Source organism: Pleurodeles waltl, chromosome 12 (assembly GCF_031143425.1).
Source record: "Pleurodeles waltl isolate 20211129_DDA chromosome 12, aPleWal1.hap1.20221129, whole genome shotgun sequence".
Lineage (NCBI taxonomy): Eukaryota > Metazoa > Chordata > Amphibia > Caudata > Salamandridae > Pleurodeles > Pleurodeles waltl.
The window spans coordinates 50,539,927-50,565,451 of NC_090451.1; the positions used below are offsets into that span (position 1 = coordinate 50,539,927).

The 25,525-nt window shown below is 44.7% G+C and overlaps 1 protein-coding gene across 3 annotated transcripts in view; it reads left to right on the top strand.

Moving 5' to 3' along the window:
- Positions 1-8,196, top strand: part of MAST3 (microtubule associated serine/threonine kinase 3) — a 194,460-nt gene extending 186,264 nt beyond the window's left edge. For 2 of the 3 annotated variants that reach the window (XM_069217413.1, XM_069217414.1), the window contains one exon: positions 4,943-8,196. In XM_069217413.1, coding sequence (XP_069073514.1) covers positions 4,943-6,156 — 1,214 coding nt within the window. In that variant the 3' untranslated portion in view covers positions 6,157-8,196. The remainder of the gene's footprint in view (positions 1-4,942) is intronic. The other variant, XM_069217416.1, reaches the window with a different exon arrangement.
- The last annotated feature ends 17,329 nt before the right edge of the window (positions 8,197-25,525 follow it).

The following is a 25,525-nucleotide window of genomic DNA, read 5'->3' on the forward strand; positions in this document are numbered from 1 at the left end:
ACGGGAAAGATAAGTACTCTTCCCCCAATTAGGATGAAAAGAAGACTTGCCTTTCAAGAAAAAGACAAGCAGCCACAGGCAAAGGTGGCAAGACAAGTAACCCCGCCACCATCTCCACCACGCTCAACACAGACATCACCGGTAGCCACTCCACCACTGATGCAGTCCCCAACTCATACTGGAATGAGTCAGGATGATCCCGACGCATGGGATCTTTATGATGCGCCAGTATCAGATAACAGCCCAGACTGTTATCCAGTGAGACCGTCGCCACCTGAGGCCAGTACAGCCTACACACAGGTGGTGTCAAGAGCAGCGGCGTTTCATAATGTCACCCTGCATGCAGAGCCTATTGAGGATGACTTTTTATTTAACACACTATCCTCCACTCATAGCCAATACCAAAGTCTCCCTATGCTACCGGGAATGCTAAAACACTCCAAACAGGTGTTTCAGGAGCCTGTGAAGGGCAGGGCCATAACTCCAAGGGTGGAGAAAAAATATAAGCCACCGCCAACAGACCCGGTATATATCACGCAGCAATTAACACCAGACTGTGGTAGTAGGGGCAGCTCGCAAGAGAGCGAACTCACACACCTCGGGAGACGCACCACCTCCAGACAAGGAGAGTCTCAAGTTCGACGCTGCAGGGAAAAGGGTTGCAGCACAAGCGGCCAACCAATGGCGCATTGCCAACTCACAGGCATTGCTGGCGAGATATGATAGGGCTCATTGGGACGAAATGCAACATTTCATTGAACTCTTACCCAAAGAGTTCCAAAAAAGGGCACAACAGGTGGTGGAGGAAGGACAGAGCATTTCGAACAATCAAATACGCTCTGCAATGGATGCAGCGGATACAGCTGCTAGGACAGTAAATACAGCAGTGACCATAAGGAGACACGCATGGCTGCGTACATCAGGATTCAAGCCGGAAATACAACAAGCTGTGCTGAGTATGCCATTTAACGGACAGCAGTTGTTTGGGCCGGAGGTGGACACTGCTATCGAAAAACTTAAAAAGGACACTGATACGGCCAAAGCCATGGTCGCACTCTACTCCCCACAGAGCAGAGGCACATTTCGTAAAACACAGTTTCGAGGGGGGTTCCGAGGACAAAGCACAGAACCCTCAACCTCACAAACAAGGCCCACTTATCAGAGCCAATATCAGCGGGGAAGTTTTCGGGGACAATATAGAGGGGGCCAATTCCAAAAGAGTAGAGGGAAGTTCCAAAGTCCCAAAACTCCTCAAAACAAGCAGTGACTTCCACGTCACAAATTCCCAACACATAACACCTGTGGGGGGGAGACTAACTAAGTTCTACAAACATTGGGAGGAAATAACAACAGACACTTGGGTCCTAGCAATTATCCAGCATGGTTATTGCATAGAATTTCTCAAATTCCCTCCAAATGTCCCACCGAAAACACACAATATGTCAAAACAACACATGGATCTTCTAGAACTAGAAATCCAAGCGTTGTTACAAAAAGATGCAATAGAACTGGTACCAATTCATCAAAAAGGAACAGGAGTCTACTCGCTGTACTTTCTCATACCCAAAAAGGACAAAACTCTAAGACCTATATTAGATCTCAGAACATTAAATACCTACATCAAATCAGATCACTTTCACATGGTGACATTACAGGACGTAATCCCACTGCTCAAACAACAAGATTACATGATAACACTAGACCTAAAGGATGCATATTTCCATATACCGATACATCCTGAACACAGAAAATACTTAAGGTTTGTATTCCAAGGGGTACATTACCAATTCAAAGTGTTGCCATTCGGGATAACAACTGCGCCAAGAGTTTTTACAAAATGCCTGGCAGTAGTCGCTGCACATATCAGGAGGCAGCAAATACATGTGTTCCCGTACCTAGACGATTGGTTAATCAAAACCAACACGCAAGAACGGTGTTCACAACACACAAAGTATGTCATAGAAACCCTCCACAAACTAGGTTTCTCACTCAACTACACAAAGTCACACCTTCAGCCGTGTCAAACACAGCAATACTTAGGAGCAACAATCAACACAACAAAAGGGATTGCCACTCCAAGTCCACAAAGGGTACAGGCATTTCACAATGTAATACAGGCCATGTATCCAAAACAGAAGATACAAGTCAAGATGGTGATGAAACTACTAGGCATGATGTCCTCATGCATAGCCATTGTCCCAAACGCAAGGTTGCACATGCGGCCCTTACAACAGTGCCTAGCATCACAATGGTCACAGGCACAGGGTCAACTTCTAGATCTAGTGTTGATAAACCGCCAAACATACACCTCGCTTCAATGGTGGAACAATATAAATTTAAACCAAGGGCGGCCTTTCCAAGACCCAGTGCCTCAATACGTAATAACCACAGATGCCTCCATGATAGGGTGGGGAGCACACCTCAATCAACACAGCATCCAGGGACAATGGGACACTCAGCAAAGACAGTTTCACATAAATCACTTAGAACTACTGGCAGTATTTCTAGCGCTGAAAGCATTTCAACCCATAATAAGCCACAAACACATTCTTGTCAAAACAGACAACATAACAACAATGTATTATCTGAACAAACAGGGAGGAACACACTCGACACAGTTGTGTCTCGTGGCACAAAGAATATGGCATTGGGCGATTCACAACCACATTCGCCTAATAGCACAGTTTATTCCAGGGATTCAGAATCCGTTAGCAGACAGTCTCTCTCGGGATCACCATCAGATCCACGAATGGGAGATTCACCCCCAAATACTAAACACTTACTTCCAAATATGGGGAACACCACAAATAGACCTATTTGCAACAAAAGAAAACGAAAAATGCCAAAACTTCGCATCCAGGTACCCACAAGATCAATCTCAGGGCAATGCGTTATGGATGAGCTGGTCAGGGATATTTGCATACGCTTTTCCCCCTATCCCACTCCTTCCGTATCTAGTAAACAAATTGAGTCAAAACAAACTCAAACTCCTACTAATAGCACCAACCTGGGCAAGACAACCTTGGTACACAACACTACTAGACCTCTCAGTAGTGCCTCATATCAGGCTTACAAACAGACCAGATCTGTTAACTCAACACAAACAACAGACCAGGCATCCAAATCCAGCATCACTGAATCTAACAATTTGGCTCCTGAAGTCTTAGAATTCGGACATCTAGACCTTACACAGGAATGTATCGAGGTCATAAAACAAGCAAGGAAACCAACCACAAGACATTGCTATGCAAATAAGTGGAAAAGATTTGTTTATTATTGCCATAATAATCAAATTCAACCATTACACGCATCTGCTAAAGACATCGTAAGCTACTTACTGCATTTACAAAAGTCAAAGCTAGCTTTTTCATCCATTAAAATACATCTTACCGCAATTTCAGCTTATCTGACAATTATGCACTCAACTTCATTGTTTAGGATCCCAGTCATAAAAGCATTTATGGAGGGCCTAAAGAGAATTATTCCACCAAGAACGCCACCAGTTCCTTCGTGGAACCTTAACATTGTCTTAACACGACTCATGGGTCCACCTTTTGAACCCATGCACTCATGTGAGATACAATATTTAACATGGAAAGTAGCGTTTCTCATTGCCATCACATCTCTAAGAAGAGTAAGTGAAATACAGGCATTTACCATACAAGAACCCTTTATTCAGATACACCAGCATAAAGTAGTTTTACGAACTAACCCAAAGTTCTTGCCAAAAGTCATATCACCGTTTCACTTAAATCAAACAGTAGAACTACCAGTGTTCTTTCCAGGACCAGATTCTGTAGTTGAAAGAGCACTACATACATTAGACATCAAAAGAGCTTTAATGTACTACATTGATAGAACAAAACAAATACGAAAAACAAAACAACTGTTCGTTGCTTTTCAAAAACCTCATACGGGGAATCCAATATCCAAACAAGGCATTACCAGATGGATAGTTAAATGTATTCAAACCTGTTATCTCAAAGCAAAAAGAGAACTGCCTATTACACCAAAGGCACACTCCACTAGGAAGAAAGGTGCTACTATGGCCTTTCTAGGAAACATTCCAATGACTGAAATATGTAAGGCAGCCACGTGGTCTACGCCTCATACATTCACCAAACATTACTGCGTGGATGTGTTAACTACACAACAAGCCACAGTAGGACAAGCAGTACTACAAACTTTATTTCAAACAACTTCAACTCCTACAGGCTGAACCACCGCTTTTGGGGAGATAACTGCTTACTAGTCTATGCACAGCATGTGTATCTGCAGTTTCACATGCCATCGAACGGAAAATGTCACTTACCCAGTGTACATCTGTTCGTGGCATGAGTTGCTGCAGATTCACTTGCGCCCTCCCGCCTCCCCGGGAGCCTGTAGCCGTTTCAAAGTTGATCTTGAACATTTGTAAATTTGTAAATATATCACTTTAAACCACATTATGTACATACATATTTACTCCATTGCATGGGCACTATTACTATAATACACAACTCCTACCTCACCCTCTGCGGGGAAAACAATCTAAGATGGAGTCGACGCCCATGCGCAATGGAGCCGAAAGGGGAGGAGTCCCTCGATCTCGTGACTCGAAAAGACTTCTTCGAAGAAAAACAACTTGTAACACTCCGAGCCCAACACCAGATGGCAGGATGTGCAAAGCATGTGAATCTGCAGCGTCTCATGCCACAAACAGATGTACACTGGGTAAGTGACATTTTCCATATATATATATATATATATATATATATATATATATATATATATATATATATATATATATATAAAATATCTATAGATCTATAATGTCTATAGATGTGTGTGTGTATAATATCAGAAAATAAACTTGGAGTCATTAATAGCGTGTTATGAGTTTGGGACTCAGGTCATTTTAGAGTGGACTCTAATTACTCAGTTTGTTTATGCTTTGTTACAGATAATGTGTCTCCACAGAGCACATCCCCGTCTTCCAGTACACCCAGCTCCCCCGCAGGACACATCCGGCCCAACTCCCTGCATGGGCTGGCACCAAAGCTAAGCGGTCAGCGCTACAAAGTGGGTCGCAGAAAGTCCACCAGCAGTATACCGCCTTCTCCGCTGGCCTGTACCCCTCCGATGCCACAGCCCCCTTCCCCACAGAGATCCCCATCGCCTCTGCCCAACTTCACCAAGAACCTTCCAGCCTTCCAAGGTAAGACACTCTCCCCACCTACCATAATCCGTCAAGCGTCGCGGCCACGGAGTACAGAAGCCCCACGATCTCCACTCCTCAAGCGGGTCCAGTCCGCAGAAAAGATAGCCACGTATTTAGCAGAAAAAAAGACACTGGCCAGCCACAGACTGTCGTTGGAGGTGCCTCTGTGCGATGGGTTCAGTGATGCGTCTGAGGATAATGAGGTGCATGTACAGGGACTGCCTGGTGCTGGAGGCCCCTGCCAAGGAAACTGTAGAATTGTCCGAGACTGGTCGGGGGACCGGCATGACCGGGACCAGGAGGTGGTCGTAATGAGGAGGCTGAACTTGTCCGAACGACGGGATTCATTCAAAAAGCAGGAAGCCGTTCAGGAGGTCAGCTTTGATGAACCAGAGGCGGGGGTCCCTTCGGAAAGCGCCAAATCAGAGTTAAAGGCAGAAGCCAAGCTTGCACACTGGAAAGGCTTCCCACATAAGGCTTCCAGTGTGGATACTAAAACCAGTGCTCGGACTGCGCTGACAGCTGGAAAGCCCCTCCAAGAACACAAAGGTCCAGTTGTGCCCCAGATTGCAGTTCAAGGTTCTGAGAGTGATGAAAAGAAGACTGTGGCGGAGTGGGAGTGCCAGGGTTCCTACCCCATCCAACTTTTGGGGAGGTCATATGCTGGGCAGGCAGTTGGAGTGAGGGTCCTGGATTACAAAAGCCTATCACTGGACTGGCGCAAAGGGGCAGAAACCAAGGGTGTTGCCACAAGGAGAGATCCGACAGTGTTGGGTGAAACATCACAGATGGAACAGAGCCCGGCGGGGCAGCGGACATGTTCTCCTTTGGCATCGGCTGCAGATAGGTTGCAGTCCAGCACGCTGGAGGTGAAGGATCAAGACCGTGCCAACAGAGGCACTGTAAAAGCCAAAGATCTGGGCACAAGGGAGAGAGCTGCAAAAAATGACAATTAATCTTCTGAGAATCCCCCAAAAGTTTCAGTAAGGAATCCATTCAAAGCAAGAAAAGTGTGGAAGGAGCTTAGCAGATGGTTCCCAATAAAACATTGGGAACTTAAGTTAAATGTCGGATTCAGCATTTCAAGATTGTTTTGTATGTCTGCTGTTTGGAAAAGACTAACACATCTAAGCAACACACCTTTTAACATTGGACTTGAGACCAAGAGTGTTTAGGGGGGAAGTTCTTTTTTTTTGTTTGTGTATATATTTTTGTTTTGTTAATTATGAGCAAAAGGCCTCCAGTGTTTGTAGTGCACAAGGGTAGGCTTTAGGATAATAGGTTGTGACAACCTAAATGTGTAAATAGAAGGGACTTACTGGAGTATGTTAATAATTTATTTATTACTTTTTATAAGCTAAAAAAAGAAGGAATCCAGGCAAGACTTCTTTGAAGACATCTCGCCTGTCGTGCGAAGGATTGGAGTGGTTTTTTTTAAACAGTGTTTTTATATTAACTAGAGAAAGTAACCTCTTTTCTAATTTTAATAACCACTGCCGCGATGCACTGTTCTTTAAAAAAACAATTGAAAATATATATTTGGATGAAGTCCAGCAGGTTTTAATCCCTTATAAATTAGAGTTAAACTGTATTGGCAGTTTTAAGTTTTCCTTAGCTGTTTTGTTTCTAACTGCGTAAAACTTATTTTCGGTTATCTTAAATTCCAATAACGTAGGTTGTCAGGTTCTTTTTAAGGTGAAATATCTTATTTTTCCATGAAGAATTGCACTGTTTGCTCAACTCTCTTGTTATAGTCAAGTTGTGTTTTCAACTTGAAACTATTCCTGTGCATCACAAGTTCTCTCAGCTCTAAACTAGGGCGCACTGTCTCTCAGTCAGTCATTGTTTGCTCCAGACATTGAAAGCAGTGCCACATGACACGCCCCCTGAGATGGCTTAAGGGCTAGGCACTGATTGGGTGTAACAGTATCATTGTGTTGCTAAAAACACACATTTCACTAAATTCCCCAAGGACCATGGAAAGGAATGTGTGTAACAGAAAGTGGGGAAGCTCATCTTGGGGACAAAAGTGATCTTTACTGTTTTCAGCCCTTCTCTACCCACATTCTGACATCCCAGCTGGCATAAAGGCATTTTCTTCCCAAAGTTAGGCCTTTGCGGTGTGTCGGAGCATCCACCCACCGGATCTGCTTGGAAAGTACCATGCTCACTTTCAAGTTTCTGCAGCTCCTGGCACTAGTACAGCACATAAAGGAAATAAAGTTTTTCAGAACTCTGATCCATTTTGAGTCGTGGATGTAATAAAACATGCCTCAAATTAGCGTTTCGAAATTGAATGTGGCCCGACTCAAATTGGAATAAAACGTGGTGGAATCTTTTTTTTAACTTGGAGAAAGATGTGGAAATGTTAATCCTTGATGTTGTAAACAAAGAAATGTGCTTGTGAAACCTGAAAGCGGCAGCAGTTCACCTTGGACAAGTTTCAGTGGAGATATGTTGAACGGCTAATCTTTTTCATTAGATCCTGGATCTGCATTTTCATTTTATGATTTCAACTTTATAATCAAGACCAAGGCAGTCCAGTTTCAGAAACAACTACAGTACATTTGAGGTAGACAATTCAAAGTAACTTTTAACAATCAGCGCTTTACTTGAAAACTCACCCAAGTGGTACCCGAACGTCTCAGATCTTCAGTTATTTTAGATGTGATTTGAGGGCCAAGTTGTTTACTAAGATTTGTGTAGATTTGTCACAATAAACACACCCTTCACAGCCAACCTGTGTTTAATTACACAACTACAGAAATTAGTAGCAAATGGCAAGAGCATTTTCAACAACATATCTTCTCCTTCTGTCTTTGGTTTCGACAAACCCCACCTGCATTAGAAGATAGATTGTGTCTGACCAGAACTGGTGAACATGCAGAAATCTTCTCATGAGCTCATTTAATTTTCTCATACCCTTAGCTCAGACTGGGAAAGCACGTGTTTTCGTTCACATACACAAAATAAACGACAACTTTTACCAAGTAGAAGAGATTTAAATATAATTTTTTCTTTGAACTAGGATTTCTTTGTGAAGGAAAGTTTAGAAGGTTGTTCTTTAAAGATATTCACTTTGAAGTGATAAACCTAACTTAGAGTTTCATAGTACATATCGGGGTTTGCCTCATCTTCATCAAATGATGTCAGGCTGTTTCATTGTAGGAGTTTGGGGAAATAGGACTGTTTTTCATTCTTGTTGTCCTTTTACATGGATAAAACCATGTAGTTTACATTTTTTAAAGAAGTGGCAAAAACATGTGTATCATTAAACCTCCAAAGATATTTGTAAAGGTTTTTTTTTGTAATGAAAGGAAATGGAAATATAGGATAGTTTTTTTCTGTAGATTTAGAATCTGCTTTTGAAATATTTACTTAAAAAATGTTTAGTTAAGATTAGAGATTGTGTATCAACAATCATTCCAAGGATTGTTGGGGATTCATATTTTTCTCTCATCTCGTTCCGGATTCTCCCACCTGCATTCAACAAGTAAGCGTGATATGAAGTAGAGTACTCTTGGAAAGAAATTAATCATTTAAAACGTGCAGATTCAAAAGACGTAGATAGTACCTAGTCCTAGATCCTGGTAGACGTAGACAGCTACACATTCCAAAGCAGTGCTTCCCATCTTTGATTCCTTGCAGAGATTTTGCAAAGCTTCAGTCCCGGAATGCAATCCTGCAAACTCCAAACAGAAACAATTATTTGTAGTGAAGAGCACAAACTCAGCCTTGTCTCCCTTTATCTGGAGAACACAAAGCTATATTGCACTTAAGAATAGCACAGCCTAGGTACGAACAGCATATACTTTATTTGAAAAACTTGGTTACGTTACCAGAAATCTGGCTATTGTTAGTTCTTTGAAAACCTTGGACCAAATTGTAGCACAATTCTAAAAATAATAATAATCATGCAGCTGGCAAAACACATGGGCCATGTCTTAAATCACAACAAATTAAAGTATGTTTGTATGCACATGGCATTTTTACAACCAGCTGTTTTTTAATCACTTATCTCATAGTGTTGGTGTCATACGATTGTGCAGGAGGAGATAAACTTTTGTGGATTTGACATTTAACTCCAATTCTTTCTTTCTTCACCTTGAGTGCTGTAGTGGAAATGTAATCTCTGGCCACTGCCATAGCATCACTGGGCCATAAAACAAATTCTTGATATAGAAGTCTCCTAAAGCTCATCAGAAGATTATGTATCCTGGGCAACAGGAAAATAATCAGGTTTAAGGCACAACCAGCCTAATAAGATACCATTAGGAAATCACAGTTTCTGATATTTAGTTTCAGTACACAAACTCTGAAAATCTTTGTCCATACCAACTGACCAGGTTTGTGATGATGCTAAATGATCTTTGAAATTGTGAGTTATGAAATTGACTGCCTGCTACATATGCAGATTTTTACCACATAATTGAATATTGGATTCTCCAAACAACCCAAAAGACAAAAACAGTTTTGCAAATTGCAGTTCTCTGACATAGTTGGATATATATAGAGATATTTATATACAGACAACAATGCCTTTGCAAAATCCTTCTACAAACGCTATGCGTTACTTCTTTCCTAGTGAATTTCGTATATAGTAAAAAATAGCTCAGTTGCTGCATTCCCTTAGTGTTTCTAATGTTTGCTATGATAAATGTTTACATTTGATATTGCATGTTTTTAGTGTTCCTTATTGGCAGAAAATGGCATACGTTTTCAGCTTCCTTGTCAGGATGTTTTATATTTATTTATACTTTATACATAGTTTCAAATGCAATGATATGTCACGTGTAACGAGTGGTTTAATTATAGGAATGGGGCCTGATTCCTTTTTTCAGATGTTATTGTTAATGGAAGCCATTTTACTTTTTGTGGATCGCACCGCACAACAATGCACTATTTACAAAGTAGCTTTTTTGAGTATGCGTTGATGCTGATGATCCGTTCTCTGGCCATTTCATCGACCAACGCCAATTTCCCAAGCTGGCTTTTGTGAGCTTTGTGCACAGCAGTTTAAATGAATGATCTGCCCGTCTTGAAAACGTATTGTGCAGCTGAGCCGGGACACATGCACAAATTAATCCTGTGCTTTGAAAAGAGCAAAGGACTAATCCTCACCATAGTCTGGTCTTCCTGTGAGAGTGGAAAGACGAACATCCCCCACATCCAGCCTGAATAGAGAGGCACAAACGGCACAAAAAGCAAACTGGGCGATTGCATGGACTGCGCGCTTTTGAGATACATCAGCGTTCGGTAATCAGGTCTGAGATTATTAGTATGCTGCACAATTGCATTAGACTGTTAAATTTGTATCTCTGTTGTGTGTCATGCTGTGGTGGTTTTAGGGGAGGGGGGATGTACCGAGAGTCAATAACTTAACATCGGTGTCCCTTCTTTTCATTGAAGAGCCAAGATGAAAAAAATATATTTATTCAGTTGTATTATAGTATACAGTATGTTTACATTGAAATTCTCTTTATATTAAATGTTTGTATTTGTATAGTAAACCAGTGAAAAATAGTTCTCCACAGTGGCAAAGACATGATACCAATAACAATGTAGTGGAGAGCAGAGGTCGCACGCGGGTGATATTAACCAACTACTTGACCGTATGAGATAACACGATTATTATGCCGTGTGTTAACCAGGGCAGGCCCAGTCTGATTTTCTTGCCACCACCTAATTAGTACCTGAGGGTACCAACATTTTTAAATAAGTTCCCCAAAGGACACTGCTGAGTTCTGCCACTGCCTTTCGTTTATTCTGCCTCCTCTTTACGAAAAGGAGAGAAACCCAGAACGTTACAACTGCAATCCAGTTCTATCGTTCGCTGTAACTTGCAGACAGCAGCTTCAAAAAAACTTTAACTTTTAAAGACAAAATATGCATTTTAGGGCAGCCACGCATGTCTTAACTAATACCCCTTACCCTCACCTTATTATTAACAAACTTTCATTTACTGTTTAAAAAAGTATATATTTTCCTGGTTGTAAATTAATGATAGTAATGGCACCAAAATAAATTTGACATAAAAAAGTAACATGGAAAGTGCGTTATGGCCCAATAAAGCTAGAGCGACACCAACAACCCCCCCTCCGTTTAAGATGTCAAAAGCGTGAACTGATATTATGTCTGTCAAGGTTTTAACAAAATATTGCTTCCCCCAAGTCGCTCGGTGTGGCATCTCCCACTTTAATAATTGTATGATTTTAATGGCAGATTCTATAGACGGGTGTGTGTAAACACACACAGATACACACATTACTCTTAATATGTACATTTCTTAAGATGAGTTATGAAATAATATTGGTCTTTTATTTAGTGCTCAACACAGTCAATCGTTTTGTGGCACGACTAACAGGATTTAATATACTAGGCTTGAGTGAGTTGGGACAACCTTGTGTACCCCCCATGTGCGAGGTACTGCAATCAATATTACACTGCTTACTGGTGCATGGAATGTTTACTAAATAAAACTCATCAGTTGAGGTACACATTTCCTTGGCAAAGATTCTTAAGTGGGTCAAATATGCCCCCTCAACCTTGGAGGAGCATTTTTAAATATTTGTGTACCTGAGAGAGCATGGCCGAGCCTCAGTATAAATAAAACATACAATCTATTGGTACATTTAACTGTTATGACCTTTTCCTTGCCCCTAGTAGATATATTAACCATTCCACTAATATTGAAAAACAGAGGTTTCCTCTGAAAACATTTCAAGCCCTGGGGTATAAACCATTACATTTCCTCCTGGCTCCTAGCCTTTGGTTGCGTCGTGTTTCGTGCCGCGAGAGCGCACGAAAATGGCCCAGAAGTACATAGTCATCACAAGGTTGGCTGCAGTGCTTAATTTGTAAAAGAATAAGTGCCGGGCCCAAAAGTTTATTTAGAAGCCAATGGCCCGGTCTGTGGAAGGTCAGGGTGCCGGGTACCAAAGCTGCAAAGTCTTGATTCCATCTCATTCCTACTTAATCTCCCACAGGATGGTCCCTACCCCTTTATTTCACTCTTGCAGGTTTCTGCTTTCTACCTTTGTCGCGGTTTTCTTTATTTTTTTGTCATATTTCCTACTCGTGTATTTTTTAAAATATTTTCTTCACTCTCTTTGGGTCAAAGTCTGATGAAAAGAAATAAGTTCCGGTTCCCAAAAATGAGTTGTGGTGGCTCACACCCACAACAACCAGCTCAAATTAAGCACTAGGTAGGCCCCTCTTGGTTGGCCACGATACAGCGGACAACCTCCGCTTCCAAAAGAGTCCAGTGAGATGAGCTTTGAACTGAAAATACCAAAGCTCTTAAAACTTGAATTTCACTTTTAGCCTCATATTCTATGATTTAAAAGGACCAGCCTCCCCCTTCCTTGCACAATACTGATTACTGTAGAAGATTAAGCGCTTAGCAGGAGCAGTCTGGCCAACACAAAGTCTGTCTTTGTAGCGTGATGGACTTCTAGATTCATATGCTCTGCATTACTCCGCCATTTAGTGGTTGAGTACAGAAGTATATTTAAAGTTCACTTTTTCTTTGGACATCGGCCATAGGCCAAGTCATTTATGACTCACTATGGGGTTGACTGTAATCTACAAGGTCCTGCCATGTGAGATTTGTTTTTGTTATTTTTTTCTTCCATCCGGGGTACGTTTCTGGTATATTCATACCCATTATAGGAGGATAAAAGGACAGATTAGAGTACCAAAATCCCAAAGAATTGTTTTTATACTCCTTTTGGGTGTTCGGATTAAAATGTGTGTATTTTCAGTGGAAAAGGGTATCAATTTTTTTTTTTTTGCAAAATCTTTTTTGAATGGTGTTCAATCTTTGGTATTTAAAGCTTTTCTAAGCTTCTTGGCCTAACCATGATCCAAGTGCAACAGAAATAAACATTTTATGGCGCCTCCTGGTGAAACTGAACATATTCCACCCTCCATAGTGCAAAAAAAGTGAAGATACCAGGAGCACTGAAGCAATATGTGAAATAAAATTACTATGTTGTGTCCAAAGCACAATAATGGAACCACTCCTCCAACCTGCATTCTGTGCCTGTGTTGGTGCACTCTTGCTAAATGCATAAACTTAGCTGTTCTCTGAGCACTCCTTCATCAGTAGCAGCCAGAGAGAGGCCAGAACCAGGTGGCTGTCTAGTTTATTTTTTCAATGGCATTGCTCCTGCTATCCCTGGTGAATATCCATTCCTTAGTTAAGCACAGAAAGGAGCATTGTAGGGAAAATCCATTTGGCCAGAAAGGACATCAGTGGAAAGAACATAAAAAAAAAACTGGTGTACAATATTTTTGTAAAATGTCTTATATGCCTGTTTGGTACCTCCTGCATGCGTGTAACTTGCTCAGGAAGTCAGCATGGCTGAAGTTTCTTAAAAAGCTGCATCCGGGTGATCCATGTGCAATTTTTTGTCTCTCCGAACAAGTGACTGGAGTTTTTGATGCGTCAAAATAAATAACATTCTTTGTATTGATTCATAGTTTATGTACAGAAGATTTGTATGGCACATGTTTTGGAGAAAAAAAAACCAGGCTGCAAGGCTTTGTGTTCCTGTGTTGTACTGAATGCGGGCCTTGTCATGAAAAACATGAAATAAAATACTTAAAATTCAAGAGTTGTTTTTTGTACTGTTTTATGCACACGCTAGTTTGTGTTGGCAATCCAGTGTAAATAATTGGTATATTCAAGAATTTTGGTTAGTATTTTTATTTTTCATTTTCTGTAGCCCCTTTTCCCTCTCCTTTGGGCTGTACCTTCTGGTGAGAGGTATTGGAACCAACTTTAGCTTGAAGCATTAATATTAACATGTCCCATCCGAAGCTGGTCCCAACCTCACTCAAGGCACATTACATATGCATTTAACTTATGTATTTTAATTCTACAGTACTTCACAATATTTAAAATGGACTGTGCCATTCTTTTAAATAAACCACAAATAATATTTTGTCAGTCAAACATTTTTTTAAAACGTACAACATTAGAAAAACTTGTCTTTTTGGCTTTAATAAACAAATATTAAACACCTAAAAGATTCAGGCACTAGTATTGCAGGAAGTGTTGAATGGCACAGAGGTGAATAGAACTCTCTAGAGGTCCAACAAAGGGATTCACAGGTTAAAAAAAAACGTTGTATTTGAAGATGATAGCATTTACATATGTTCTAACTTGCCATGCAATAGTGTGCATCCCTAAGAGTTAGGCCACCAGGAGAGAACAATATTGTATTTTTTAATCCTATGCATTTTACCAGTGTTTTGCATTGTATGAGATGGAACATGTTGGAAACTTTACACTTTATAACGTAGGAGCATTTTGTTAACTGACACATTTTTTGTAGTTCAAAGAAAGTTGGGCAACTACATGAGTTCAGCTTTCCTCCACTCCTAGTGGATGGTTAGTTTTATATGAACAGAAACCTAAATCAAAATAGTCTGAAGCAAGGGACGCTTGTAGGAAGCTGGCTATCTGTGTAGTGTACCAATGTAAAGGGGCACGATGCAGATAGTCCGGGCGACCCTTATTAGTTTATATGGGTTACAACAATAATCCCAAATGCTCTCTTTTGTGGTAGTTGGGTGACCAGTTTAGGCTTATCATACGCAGTGCTAAGCGTTTGTTGTACACACAGAGTCAGTATATAAGACACGCACTGAAGAAGAAACTCAAAACCAAAGTTTAGAAAAATATAGTTACTTTTTATGGAATTTTTCAGGTAAGTACTGTAGCAGTATATCAACTTTTGCAGATAAGTAAAAAGTTCACTCAAATTTGCTTTTACGCGGCAAAGACTTTCTTTGGACAAAGTACTTTTACTCAATAGAGGTCTTTGCAGTTGGTTACCGGGGGTTTCCTTTAGGTTGTAGAGTGCTGGTGGGGCAAGCTCACTAGAAACACCAGCAGTTCAGTTTTACCTGTCCTGGGGCGTCTGGGTGCAGCGATGCTGACGTCCCTCGACGGCTGGTCTCTAGTTACGGCATTTGAGTCTGGGTTGGGCTTCAAAAAAACATCAGTTGCTGCAAGGTGTCTGGTACCCCGGGAATCTGTGCAAGATGGTCCTGGCATCTTCTCAGTTGCTGAGAAGATGGATCTGTCCACCTGAAGCATGGTGACCTCCTCCTGGGTGGCTGTTGCATCATTGGACCCGGTGGTCAGCATAACGGGGAGCTGGACTTTGCAGTTAGTGCCTGCAGGGTGCAGAGAATTGGCTCCTCCACTTAAAGGGAGAGGCTGATGGCTTGGTGAAGTGCTGGAGGCCCTCTGAGGCCTTTTGAGGATGCACAGCTGCAGGACGAGTTGTGACAGCAGCATGTAGGTAGGGAGGGTTTCGCGCCAAAGTCCACCAGCAGTCTGCAGTTCTCGCTTCTTCTTGGTCCTTTGTTTTTTTGGCAGACAAATCTGTTCTGTTGTCAGGGGGCCACCTAAATACTCAATTTAGGGGAGTGCAGAGTAGAGTAGTGACCGCCTGCTGTGGGCATAATCCTGTCCCAGAATTCCTAGTTCCACCAAAAACAAGATGGTGGAACCCTTCTTTCGTGAAGCACATCCAGCTGCCCGGTTTAGGGGTGTATCTAGGCTGGTAGTGCACCACACTTACCTGCATAGCTAATTTCCTCACCTCTCCTGGTGCCATCTGAGCCTTAGGGCAGGGGGTGGCAACTCCCAGGTCTGGGGAAGTCAGGGTTGCATACTAAAGATGGCAGGGACTTTGAAGTCCCTGGCCTTGATACGCAGATTCACTAGCTATCCTGCTGGAGGAGGTGATAGGACTCCTCAGGAGCAGGCATTTTTTTCTGGGAGAGCTGGCTCTCACCTCCAGGGAGTCAGAAACTTGTCTATGGTGGTAGGTTAGTCAATACCAATCAGCCAGCACACTAAGGGAATTGTAGGTTTCATGGGTCACCCCTAAGGTGCACTCTCTGGCTGCAACTCATAATAAATCCAATACTGGCATCAGGAGGGATGTATTAAGATGAGGTGTTTGATACCAAACACTATAGGTTTCAGTGAGCCCTTTATGTAGTTGGAGAACGCACAATGATGACTGCCCAGTACATATCTTAAGGTGGCTTCCCTGTTCACTTGCAATGTCTAGTAATCGAAGTAGACATTTCAGGGGCATATCTGCTCATGCAGCTCACCTAAAATAATGCGCCCTGCCTTGGGGCTTGAAGGCCTGCTGTAGGGGTGACTTACATATATCATATGTAGTGACTTTGACAAGGCAAACAATGAGTGCCATGTTGTGTTTTCTCTCATGGGTGGCACCATGACACTCAGTCTGCAAAGGCAGGTTGTGTGAAGTTTTTAGGTTTGGTTCCCTTAGGGTCGGACAATACATGCTGCAGCCCTTAGGGGCCCTCTGTAGTACCCAGGCCCTAGGTACCAAGGGTACCATTTACTAGGGACCTACAGAGGTTCTAGAGTGTTTGCCAATTGTTCACAATTAGTTCTTTGTACCTCATTTTAGGGAAGGAGCACGGGCACGGGGGACCTGTTTAGAAGGAACCCAGGGCACCTCAGACTCAAAAACTCAGTACCAGCGAGCAAAAAGTGGGGGTGACCATGTCCAAAAGGGGCACTTTCCTACAACACTACTTTATTGACACAACTGGATCTCCGGACCCCAGCAAGACATCAGTCCAGGGGCTCCACACCCCTGCATGACCCTGCAGGCAATACCCCAGATGTCCCCTGCCTTTAACCCCACAGAAATCCTCTATCCCCACAGGCACCCACCTTCTGCCTCAGATATTCCCCTTGCTTCTAACCCTGCAGGTATCCCTTCGGCCTCTACCCCGACAGATATTCCTTCTGTCCCCACAGATTTATTTTCTTGGTATTTCCCTACATATGTGTCCTTACTGTACATCCCCCACTCAAAAATCTCCTTATACACCCACAGATATTGCCTCCCTATTCCCCTCCGTGTCCACAGGGGTATGTTCTGTTCTACAGACATATTTCCCCTGCCCACATATATCCCTCCTCCATCCAGACAGATATCTCCTCCTCCTCTCTCCCACCCCATATCTTCTGCAAAGCTCCTGGAGAGCCTCAGTGCGGGCAGGTAGGCGCTGCCTCAGCTGCGTGGCTTCCACGCAGCAATAATTGCACGGCTGCAACCAGAAGTCACGAGGCCCGCTCGCAAATGTGTAATGAACCCGTCGGGTGGCTTCTATTCTAGGCGGGAGGGCGGACCCGGCCCAGACAGACATCTCCAGACAATAGGCCTCTATGCGCAGCGCACAGAAGCAAGAGGCGGTTGTCGGGAGGTCACTGGAAATCAGACCGAGCAGTTGTCATATTTTCACTCTGCCAACAACTCCAACCAGCTCCAATTGCTGGCAGGAGAATATTTTTTTTTTCCCTCCATTTAACGCCAGCCCACGGACCTACGCCACCCTCTCCGCCCTGAACAAGTAGGCTAGGGAATTTTTTTAACTGGGTGCTATTAAATCTGGCCATAGTTACACCAGTTGAATTACAGAGCTTAAAGAGACAGGCAAGCAATATGGAGTTGCTATGTAAACATGCACTGACAAAGCCAACAGGACTCACTGAGCAGCATGGCTCAAGAAAACAAACAAGGTGTTGTGGGGCACCTGCATCATTTTGTAGGCACGCACTTACAGAAAAGATGCGAATTCTTTTTTTATTTTTATATGTGAAGTTGATCGGTAAAGAAAAAAAATAATAAACGCAGGTGATAGGAAGCACCACAGGAAATGGGAGGAAGGAACAGAAGCAACATGGAGGGGGGAGGGGTGTATGGAAGTAACAAGGTGGGTGGGGGCAGAAGTAACAGAGAACAAGTGGGACAAAAGCAACACGGGGGACAGGGTAGGACGGAAGCAAAATGGAGGGTGGATGTGGTTAAAAGCAATAGGCCAGAGAGAGCAGTGTGGAGCGGCCGAGGCAAGTTAGGTCGGTGGGTAAGAAGCATACGGTTGAGAAAACAACTCGGTGGGAAAAAAAGTACAGGAGGAAGTGTGCAACATGGAGGATTCGGGGGAGCAGCACACAGGCAAAAGAGCAAAATAGAGTGTGGCTAAGGAAGAGAAGTACACAATGGAGACACCTGGAAAACACATGCACTTTCACGGAGGGCTTAACCCAAAAGAAAATAGTATTTAAAAAGCTGGCAATAGAAGAACACTAGTAACACATCTATGCTCCAGTGGAGGGGCAAACACAAGAAGTGGAAGGAAAGACCACATGTTAATAAATGAAAAGCAAGCAAATGAGTGATAGTAAAGCCAAACACTGGTAAATAAGGGGCGGGCTCCAACCCCACAGTAAGCGGACTATAGGTCTTTTCGCCAACAGACAGCTTTTGCTGCTTGGCAACCAAGACCTAAAATGCAAGTTGTCAACAAAAATGAAAGATAAATCTGTTTCATGTGGTTTTAGGTATTGAAAGGAATTGCATCCACGTTGTGCAACAATACAAATAGATTTAAAAAAGGTTTAATACCAATGACTAGATAGTTTGCAATACTCTTAAGTCTGCACCACTCGAAATGTGCCAAAAGTAGGCCAAGGCACCTAAATAAAAGTGGGCCCCATTTGTAAAGTGAAACAGCTCTGATATTTGATTTATTTCTGTTTGAGATAGGCTGCCTGAGTGGAATATGGAGAGCAGGGTTGCACATTTGTCTTTGCTGAATTCAACATTTGTAATTAATAATACAGAAATTTAGTAGGTTCCTTAAATATCAAAAAGAAAAAAGTGACATGTCCTTGTTCTATTTCCTACAAAGTTTACTTATCTGTCAATACTGCCCTCGGTAAGGTAATAGTTTCCACAATGCACTTGACTCAATCCACCAGTCTTGTGTCTGTTCTTAGTTGGGCCCACTTTTCTACCTTCACTGCCCCCCCCCCTCCCCCCTTCAGTGCTTTAGGTAACTCTCTCATCTTAGCCGGATTTGAAAATGTGATTGACTAGTTACATGCAGTGCTGCTTTGCAGCAGGTACATTAAATCCTTCAAGATGTGTTCTGACACAAGTATGAAAAATCATAAGAATACACACATATCTCATTAACAAGTGTCTTAACCCAAGCAATATATTGGAAGCCTTGTACAAAGGGCTGACGGATGCACGCAAATCATCCCTGCAGCAGGTGCCTTAAACCCATAGGCCAGCTTACCAGAAGATGCTCTTGCCCAGCCCAGGAAGAGGAGTACACAACTGAAAAAACAAGTGCATTCGCATAGTGTGCTTCATCAAAAAGAAGAAAACGTTTTCTAACTGAGAGCATTGCTAGGGTAGATCGTAGCCATTCAGAGCTAGTAAAGAGGCTATGCTCCGGGGGAGGGACAAACACAAGATGGACAAGGGAAGCCATTGAATAAGAGGCAAGCAAATGAGAGCAACAATAAAGCCAACCAATAGTAAGCAATGGAGGTGAGCTGTAGGGCACTATAAGTTATTTGTAAAGTCACAACAGGTCTTTTGAAACCAGACTGCGTTGTCTGCTAGGCTCGACCTGAAAAGGATGCTGCAAAGGAGTTTGTCACTTTTGGTCGGGCAGACCTTAAACTCTTGATTTCTCTTGCAGAAAAAGTGGCAATACTGCCTGTGGTAAATTTCACAAAACTCCAGAAATGTTTCCAAGCTTGAGAGATCTCCCACATGCTATGCTTTGTTTCTAGCGAGTGTAATTGTGGTTGTTGTTGCCAGCTGCCAAATTAGAAGACAGAAAACAGAGGGAGAGCACATGGTTGGATTGCATAGGCTATGCCCAATTTCTTTTATTCCTCTTAGAGTTAGACCGTCAACCGTGCCTCGCCTGCTTTAAAAATAAATAACTGCAACTGTGGCAGGAGGTTAGGAGCATCATATCTACCAGGTGTAATTTTGTGAAATATTTCTTTGCAGTGACTGCATATGGAGCAGCTGCTTGCTAGTCCGCTCAAAAGAAGTCCTTGTTGTCTCTATGCGAAGGCCTTTGAAAAACACAAGCAGACAAGCAGATGATGCAGTCTGGGGCGGGGGGGCTAAGGAGACTGACTGCCCTGGGGTCTCAACAGTCTAAATAGTAGAGTCTGTGAGAATTTCATCCTCGAAAAATACTGTGCATGCTGGGGGGGGGGGGGGTTGCAGTAAGTGGTGTGGCTGGGGCAACCCCACCTGCAAGCTCTTGAATCCACACTTGGGGTTGACCGCATGTCTGTAGTCAATGGACCCCTAGAAAATGGTGCATAAAAGGTGCAGGTGAGTGCATTACCTAGGACTATCGGGCATGGGGCATCAGCGCTGCGAGTGCACCGCTACAGAGATACGATTCTGTCTCCCCCTGCCTGATTGCCCATTAACTAGAAACATTTGGGAGCCCCCACCGAGTCTGCTACTGTCTGTTTTCCATGCATGTGGACATTAAAAACCAAAGTCATAAACACTCAGCCATCTCCCTCCCCACTGGATCAAGAGCTCAGAAGGCCATCAACACCCACAGTGTAAAGAAACCATTGGCGACCTAGAAACATCTTTTGAACTGCTGATTTACGTCCGGCTTATCCTGTGTTGCAGAGGTACTTAAAACAGTAGTAGTCCTCAGGCCTGAAACCAAATGCCCCTCTCTGTGACTGTCAGCAGGAGTTCATAGAAGATAGGCAGGCATTGGGGGAAGGCTTGTAGGAGTGATTTTTAGCAAGCTCCTGAGTCCTAGGTAGTCCTATCCCATTTGTAGAGGAAAAGATAGGCAGATCCAGGGATGAAGCTTGCACATGAATGGTCATTCCTTTGTAATTCTTTGCATCAGTTACAGAGAGATGGACAATAAGTTAAGATTGGAAGATTTTGGATATCTTTAAGGATAATAAGGGAAAACAACTTGGAGAGCAAATTCAGAACTCGGCCATGTAAGACTTTGAAAGTGAGGTTGATGAATGTGGATTGCGTTCTTGCCTTTCAGGGTGTCAGTGGAGGTCCTTCAGTGCAGGCGTAATGTTGCCGTGTTGTTTCTGGCCACACAGGAGATGAGCAGTATGGCCCAGGACTCCTTGGAGTTTGGTTATTGGTTCGCAAGAAAGTCCAGTGTAGAGGTTATTTCAGTAATGAAGGTGATAAATTGGTTGACAAAGATCCAGGGAATGTTTCTCTTCCACTAAATGCTGGAAAATGTAGTTTTTCAAAACACAAACACTTTGGCAACAGTTGTTTTTAACCACACATCAAACAGCATCTTGGATTTTTGCCTGGCTCAGAAATACCTCTTTTGCTGTGTCAGGCATCCCAGTACAGCAGCACATAAGTGAACCTGTGAAGGGGTCAACATCACCGCCCTCAAACTTCTATAGCGTTTGCACTGCAGAGGCAAGCAATCACAGCCCATTGTACCACTGCCTCCCACCCCCAACTTACCCAATGACTGCTGCTGGCATAGTTGGCAGAATAGGGCGTTGGCCAGTCACTGGTGCCTTCAGTGCTAGCGTGATCTGATAGAGACTTCTAGTTGCAGATTCCTTACATTAGAATTTCCCCCAGGTGTCATACTGTATCCGGAGATTTTTCTTCGAGCAATACCCTTGCGCGTCAGTAGGTGGCGTTGGTCGACTCCGCAGATGACATTGGGAGCAGTACATAGACGCCACCTCAGCGCAGTGACGTCAGTTATTTTCTTTCTGCACCACGCGCTGATCTGGAAAGAGCTACCCTGGTCTCTTTTTGACCGATTTCGACCCTTTTGTAGAGTTTTGTGTGAGTTCTTTGGTGCGTCACGGATGTCCCTGAAGACCAGGTTCAAGCCATACGAGGACGTGCATGATGTCGGTGACGGATCCGCATCAGGTTTGTTTGTAGTGCCTGGAGCCTGACCATGACCCGAAGTCGTGCTCCAAGTGCTGGGCCATGCACCCGAAGGCCTTGAGGGAGCGTTCACTCAAGCTCATGGTGGCCCGGCGTTTGACTCCGCGTAGGTCACGGTCTCGCTCGAGAGGATGGTCTCGAGACCATCCTCAAAATCTTCAGGCACAGGTAAGAAAAAGAAGTAATCAAAGCGGTCCCATTGCACTTCGACTTTGCCCCGTCGCTTGGCTGATGTGATGCGGGAGGAGTGTCAACACTCTAGGCCTCTGTCCTTGGAGCCTGCTTCTGGGTTCTATGAGGCCATGCGCCTAATTTTTGGGCAGACTGACCCCGATACAGCGCCCTCGGGTCCAAGGGATTCGGTTGACGGGCCTTTGGGTTCCGCACCAATGGCTTCGGCTCTGACCACCGAGGTTCCCTCCAGATCTGCTTGTGGTTCCGCACTGATGCCGGTTGCAACACTGAGACCTTCCCCGGCGCCGGCTCGATTGTCGACACTCCCAAAGTCGGTAGTGCCCACTATCGACGTCAACCCGATCCTTACCCCCGACGAGTCGGAGCGTCATCCGCCGATGCCGCCTTTGTCTTCGATGGGGCCTACTCACCGTAGGTTGGGTTTGGACCCTTTTTGCCTATGGATACGAGTTCTGGGAAGGATTGGAGGGGTCCCTGGACCCTTATGAATACCAGGATGACCCATCTTTGGACTGGGCACAGGAACTGGGCAAGGCCAGTGGACTGGACACTTCTCCAGACGCTGGCATGCTGTCTCCTCCTACCGTGGCTACGGCGGAGGGAGCGACTTATGCTATGGTGGTCAGTAGGGCGGCTGAGGTCCTTGGCCTTGAGCCACCTACTGTAGAAGTCCGGTCCAACTTCTGACAGAGGTGCTTCAACCAGGGGCTTCCACATCTGAGCCCCTTTTACCATTCAATGAAGCCCTTACCGATGTCCTTTTGGGTACCTGGTCCAAACCCAACACAGGGGCTGCTGTGAATAGGACTATCGCACGCCGCCATCGACCCGCCCCGAACGACACTAAATTCCTGTCTCAACACCCCACTTCTGAGAGTATTGTCATCCAGGCTTCCTCTGCCTCTGGCGCATTCCCTTCCGCACCCCCGGATAGGGAATCAAAAAGGCTGGAAGAGTTTGGTAAGCAGCTTTCTTCCTCCAGTCTCGTGCTGCAGTCTGTGAACACCACATGCCTTTTGGGCTGCTACACCCACTCTGTGGGATACGGTTCCGCAAGTTCTGCCGCAGATACCAGAGGAGGCCCGTGCAATCGTCTCCCAAGCTGTCAACGATGGGAGAGATGAGGCAAAGTTCACGATCCGATGCGGGCTGGACACGACCGACTCTCTGGGCAAATCAGTTGCTACGACGGTGGCTTTGAGACGTCACACCTTGTTGCGTACCTCTGGTTTTTCGGGGGATGTCAAACAGTCTCTCAAGGACTTGCCCTTTGATGGCTCCCGTCTCTTTGGACACAAAGCGGACTCTGCCTTGGAGAGATTCAAGGATTCCCGGGCTACGGCTCGGTCCCTTGGTCTTTCAGCTGCCCCTCACCCCCAGCAGTCCACTTTTCGCCCCTTTTGTGTCCACGGAAGGGGCCCCCTGTCGCACCCCCCACCCAACCACCGTGCCACCCATGCTGTTCAGCTGCTGTGTAGCTGGGGATGTGGAATCCCACGTGAGCGTGGGACAGGGAACCAGAGGTCTGCCCAGTCCACCTCTGGCCCCGCTGCAGCCTCCAAACCCTCCTAGTCCGTCCCCTCACTCCCGTCCAGTTGGTGGCAGGATTTGCCATCACCTGCCCCACTGGGAATCCATCACTACAGACAGGTGGGTTTTGCAGATCATTCAAAAGCGCAATTCCCTCCCTTTTGAATCTGCCCCACTGGCCATACCTCCATCACTCTGCCAACTCCCAGAGGATCATTTGACACTTCTCAGCAAGGAAGTCGCGGCCCTCTTGGCCAAGGGAGCTATAGAGAAGGTCCCTGTGCCAGAAGTAGGTCGTGGTTGTTATTCCCGCTACTTTCTGGTGCCGAAAAAGGACACGGGTTTACGTCCTATCCTAGATCTTCAGGACTTCAACTACTTCCTCAAGAAGGAGAAATTCAAAATGCTCACCCTGGCTCAGGTTCTGTCTGCCTTGGACCCAGGAGACTGGATGGTAGCGTTGGACTTCCAGGATGCTTATTTCCACATCCCCACCCTGCCTGCCCACAGACATTACCTACGATTCGTGAAAGGTCACGAGCACTATCAGTTTACCGTTCTGCCCTTCGGCCTTACCAGCGCCCCTCGGGTGTTCACGAAAGTGATGGCGGTGGTTGCAGCTCATCTGCCCAGGTTAGGGGTCACTGTCTTCCCCTACCACGACGACTGGCTGTAGAAGGGAGACTCTCCCGAGAAAGTCGTCTCCCACCTTCAGACTACGGCGAACCTCCTGCACACGCTGGGGTTCACCATAAACGTGCCAAAGTCACACCTGACTTCCTCTCAGACGCTCCCTTCCTTCGGAGCTGTTCTGGACACAGCGCAGTTTCGGGCTTATCCTCCCGTAAACCGAGTCCAAGATATTCAGGCTATGATTCTGATCTTTCAGCCTCTGTCTTGGGTTTCAGTGAGACTGACTCTGAGGCTGCTGAGCCTCATGGCCTCCTGCATCCTGCTAGTGACACATTCCAGATGGCATATGCGGGCTCTACAGTGGGACTTGAAGTTCCAGTGGGTGCAGCATCAGCGGAATCTCTCTGACATGGTCCAGATCTCGGAGGGGACTGCGAAAGACCTGCAGTGGTGGCCTTCGAATCTGCATTGGGTCCATGGCAGATCCCTCTCCCTTTCCCAACCAGATCTACCTATAGCGACAGATGTGTCGCTCTTGGGTTGGGACGGCCACATGGGAGAGGTAGAGATCAGAGGCCTCTGGTCTCCGGCGGAGTCTGGGCTCCATATCAATCTTCTGGAGCTCCAGGCGATCAGGCTTGTGTTGAAAGCATTTCATTCCTCTCTCAAAGGGAAGGTAGTGCAGGTGTTCACGGACAATACTACCACCATGTGGTACTGCAAAAAATAGGGCGGAGTAGGGAGCTGGACCCTTTGTCAGGAGGCACTACACCTCTGGACATGACTGGAACATCAGGGCATTACCCTGGTGGTTCAACGTCTGGCGGGTTCTCTCAATGCCAGAGCGGACGAACTCAGCTGTCTATGCACAGCCGATCACGAATGCCGTCTCCATCCGGAGGTGGCGCAAGGTCTCTTTCAGCAGTGGGGAGAGCCTTGGTTAGATCTGTTCGCCTCCACAGAGAACGCGCAATGTCAGCTGTTTTGCGCGTTGGAGTTTCCAAGGCGGCATTTGCTCAGACGCTTTTTGTCTCAAGTGGAATTCAGGCCGCCTTTACGCCTATACCACTTCTGCCCAGAGTTCTCAAGAAGATCAGGAACAACCGGGCCCAAGTCATCTTGGTGGCACCAGACTGGGCACAGATAGTAT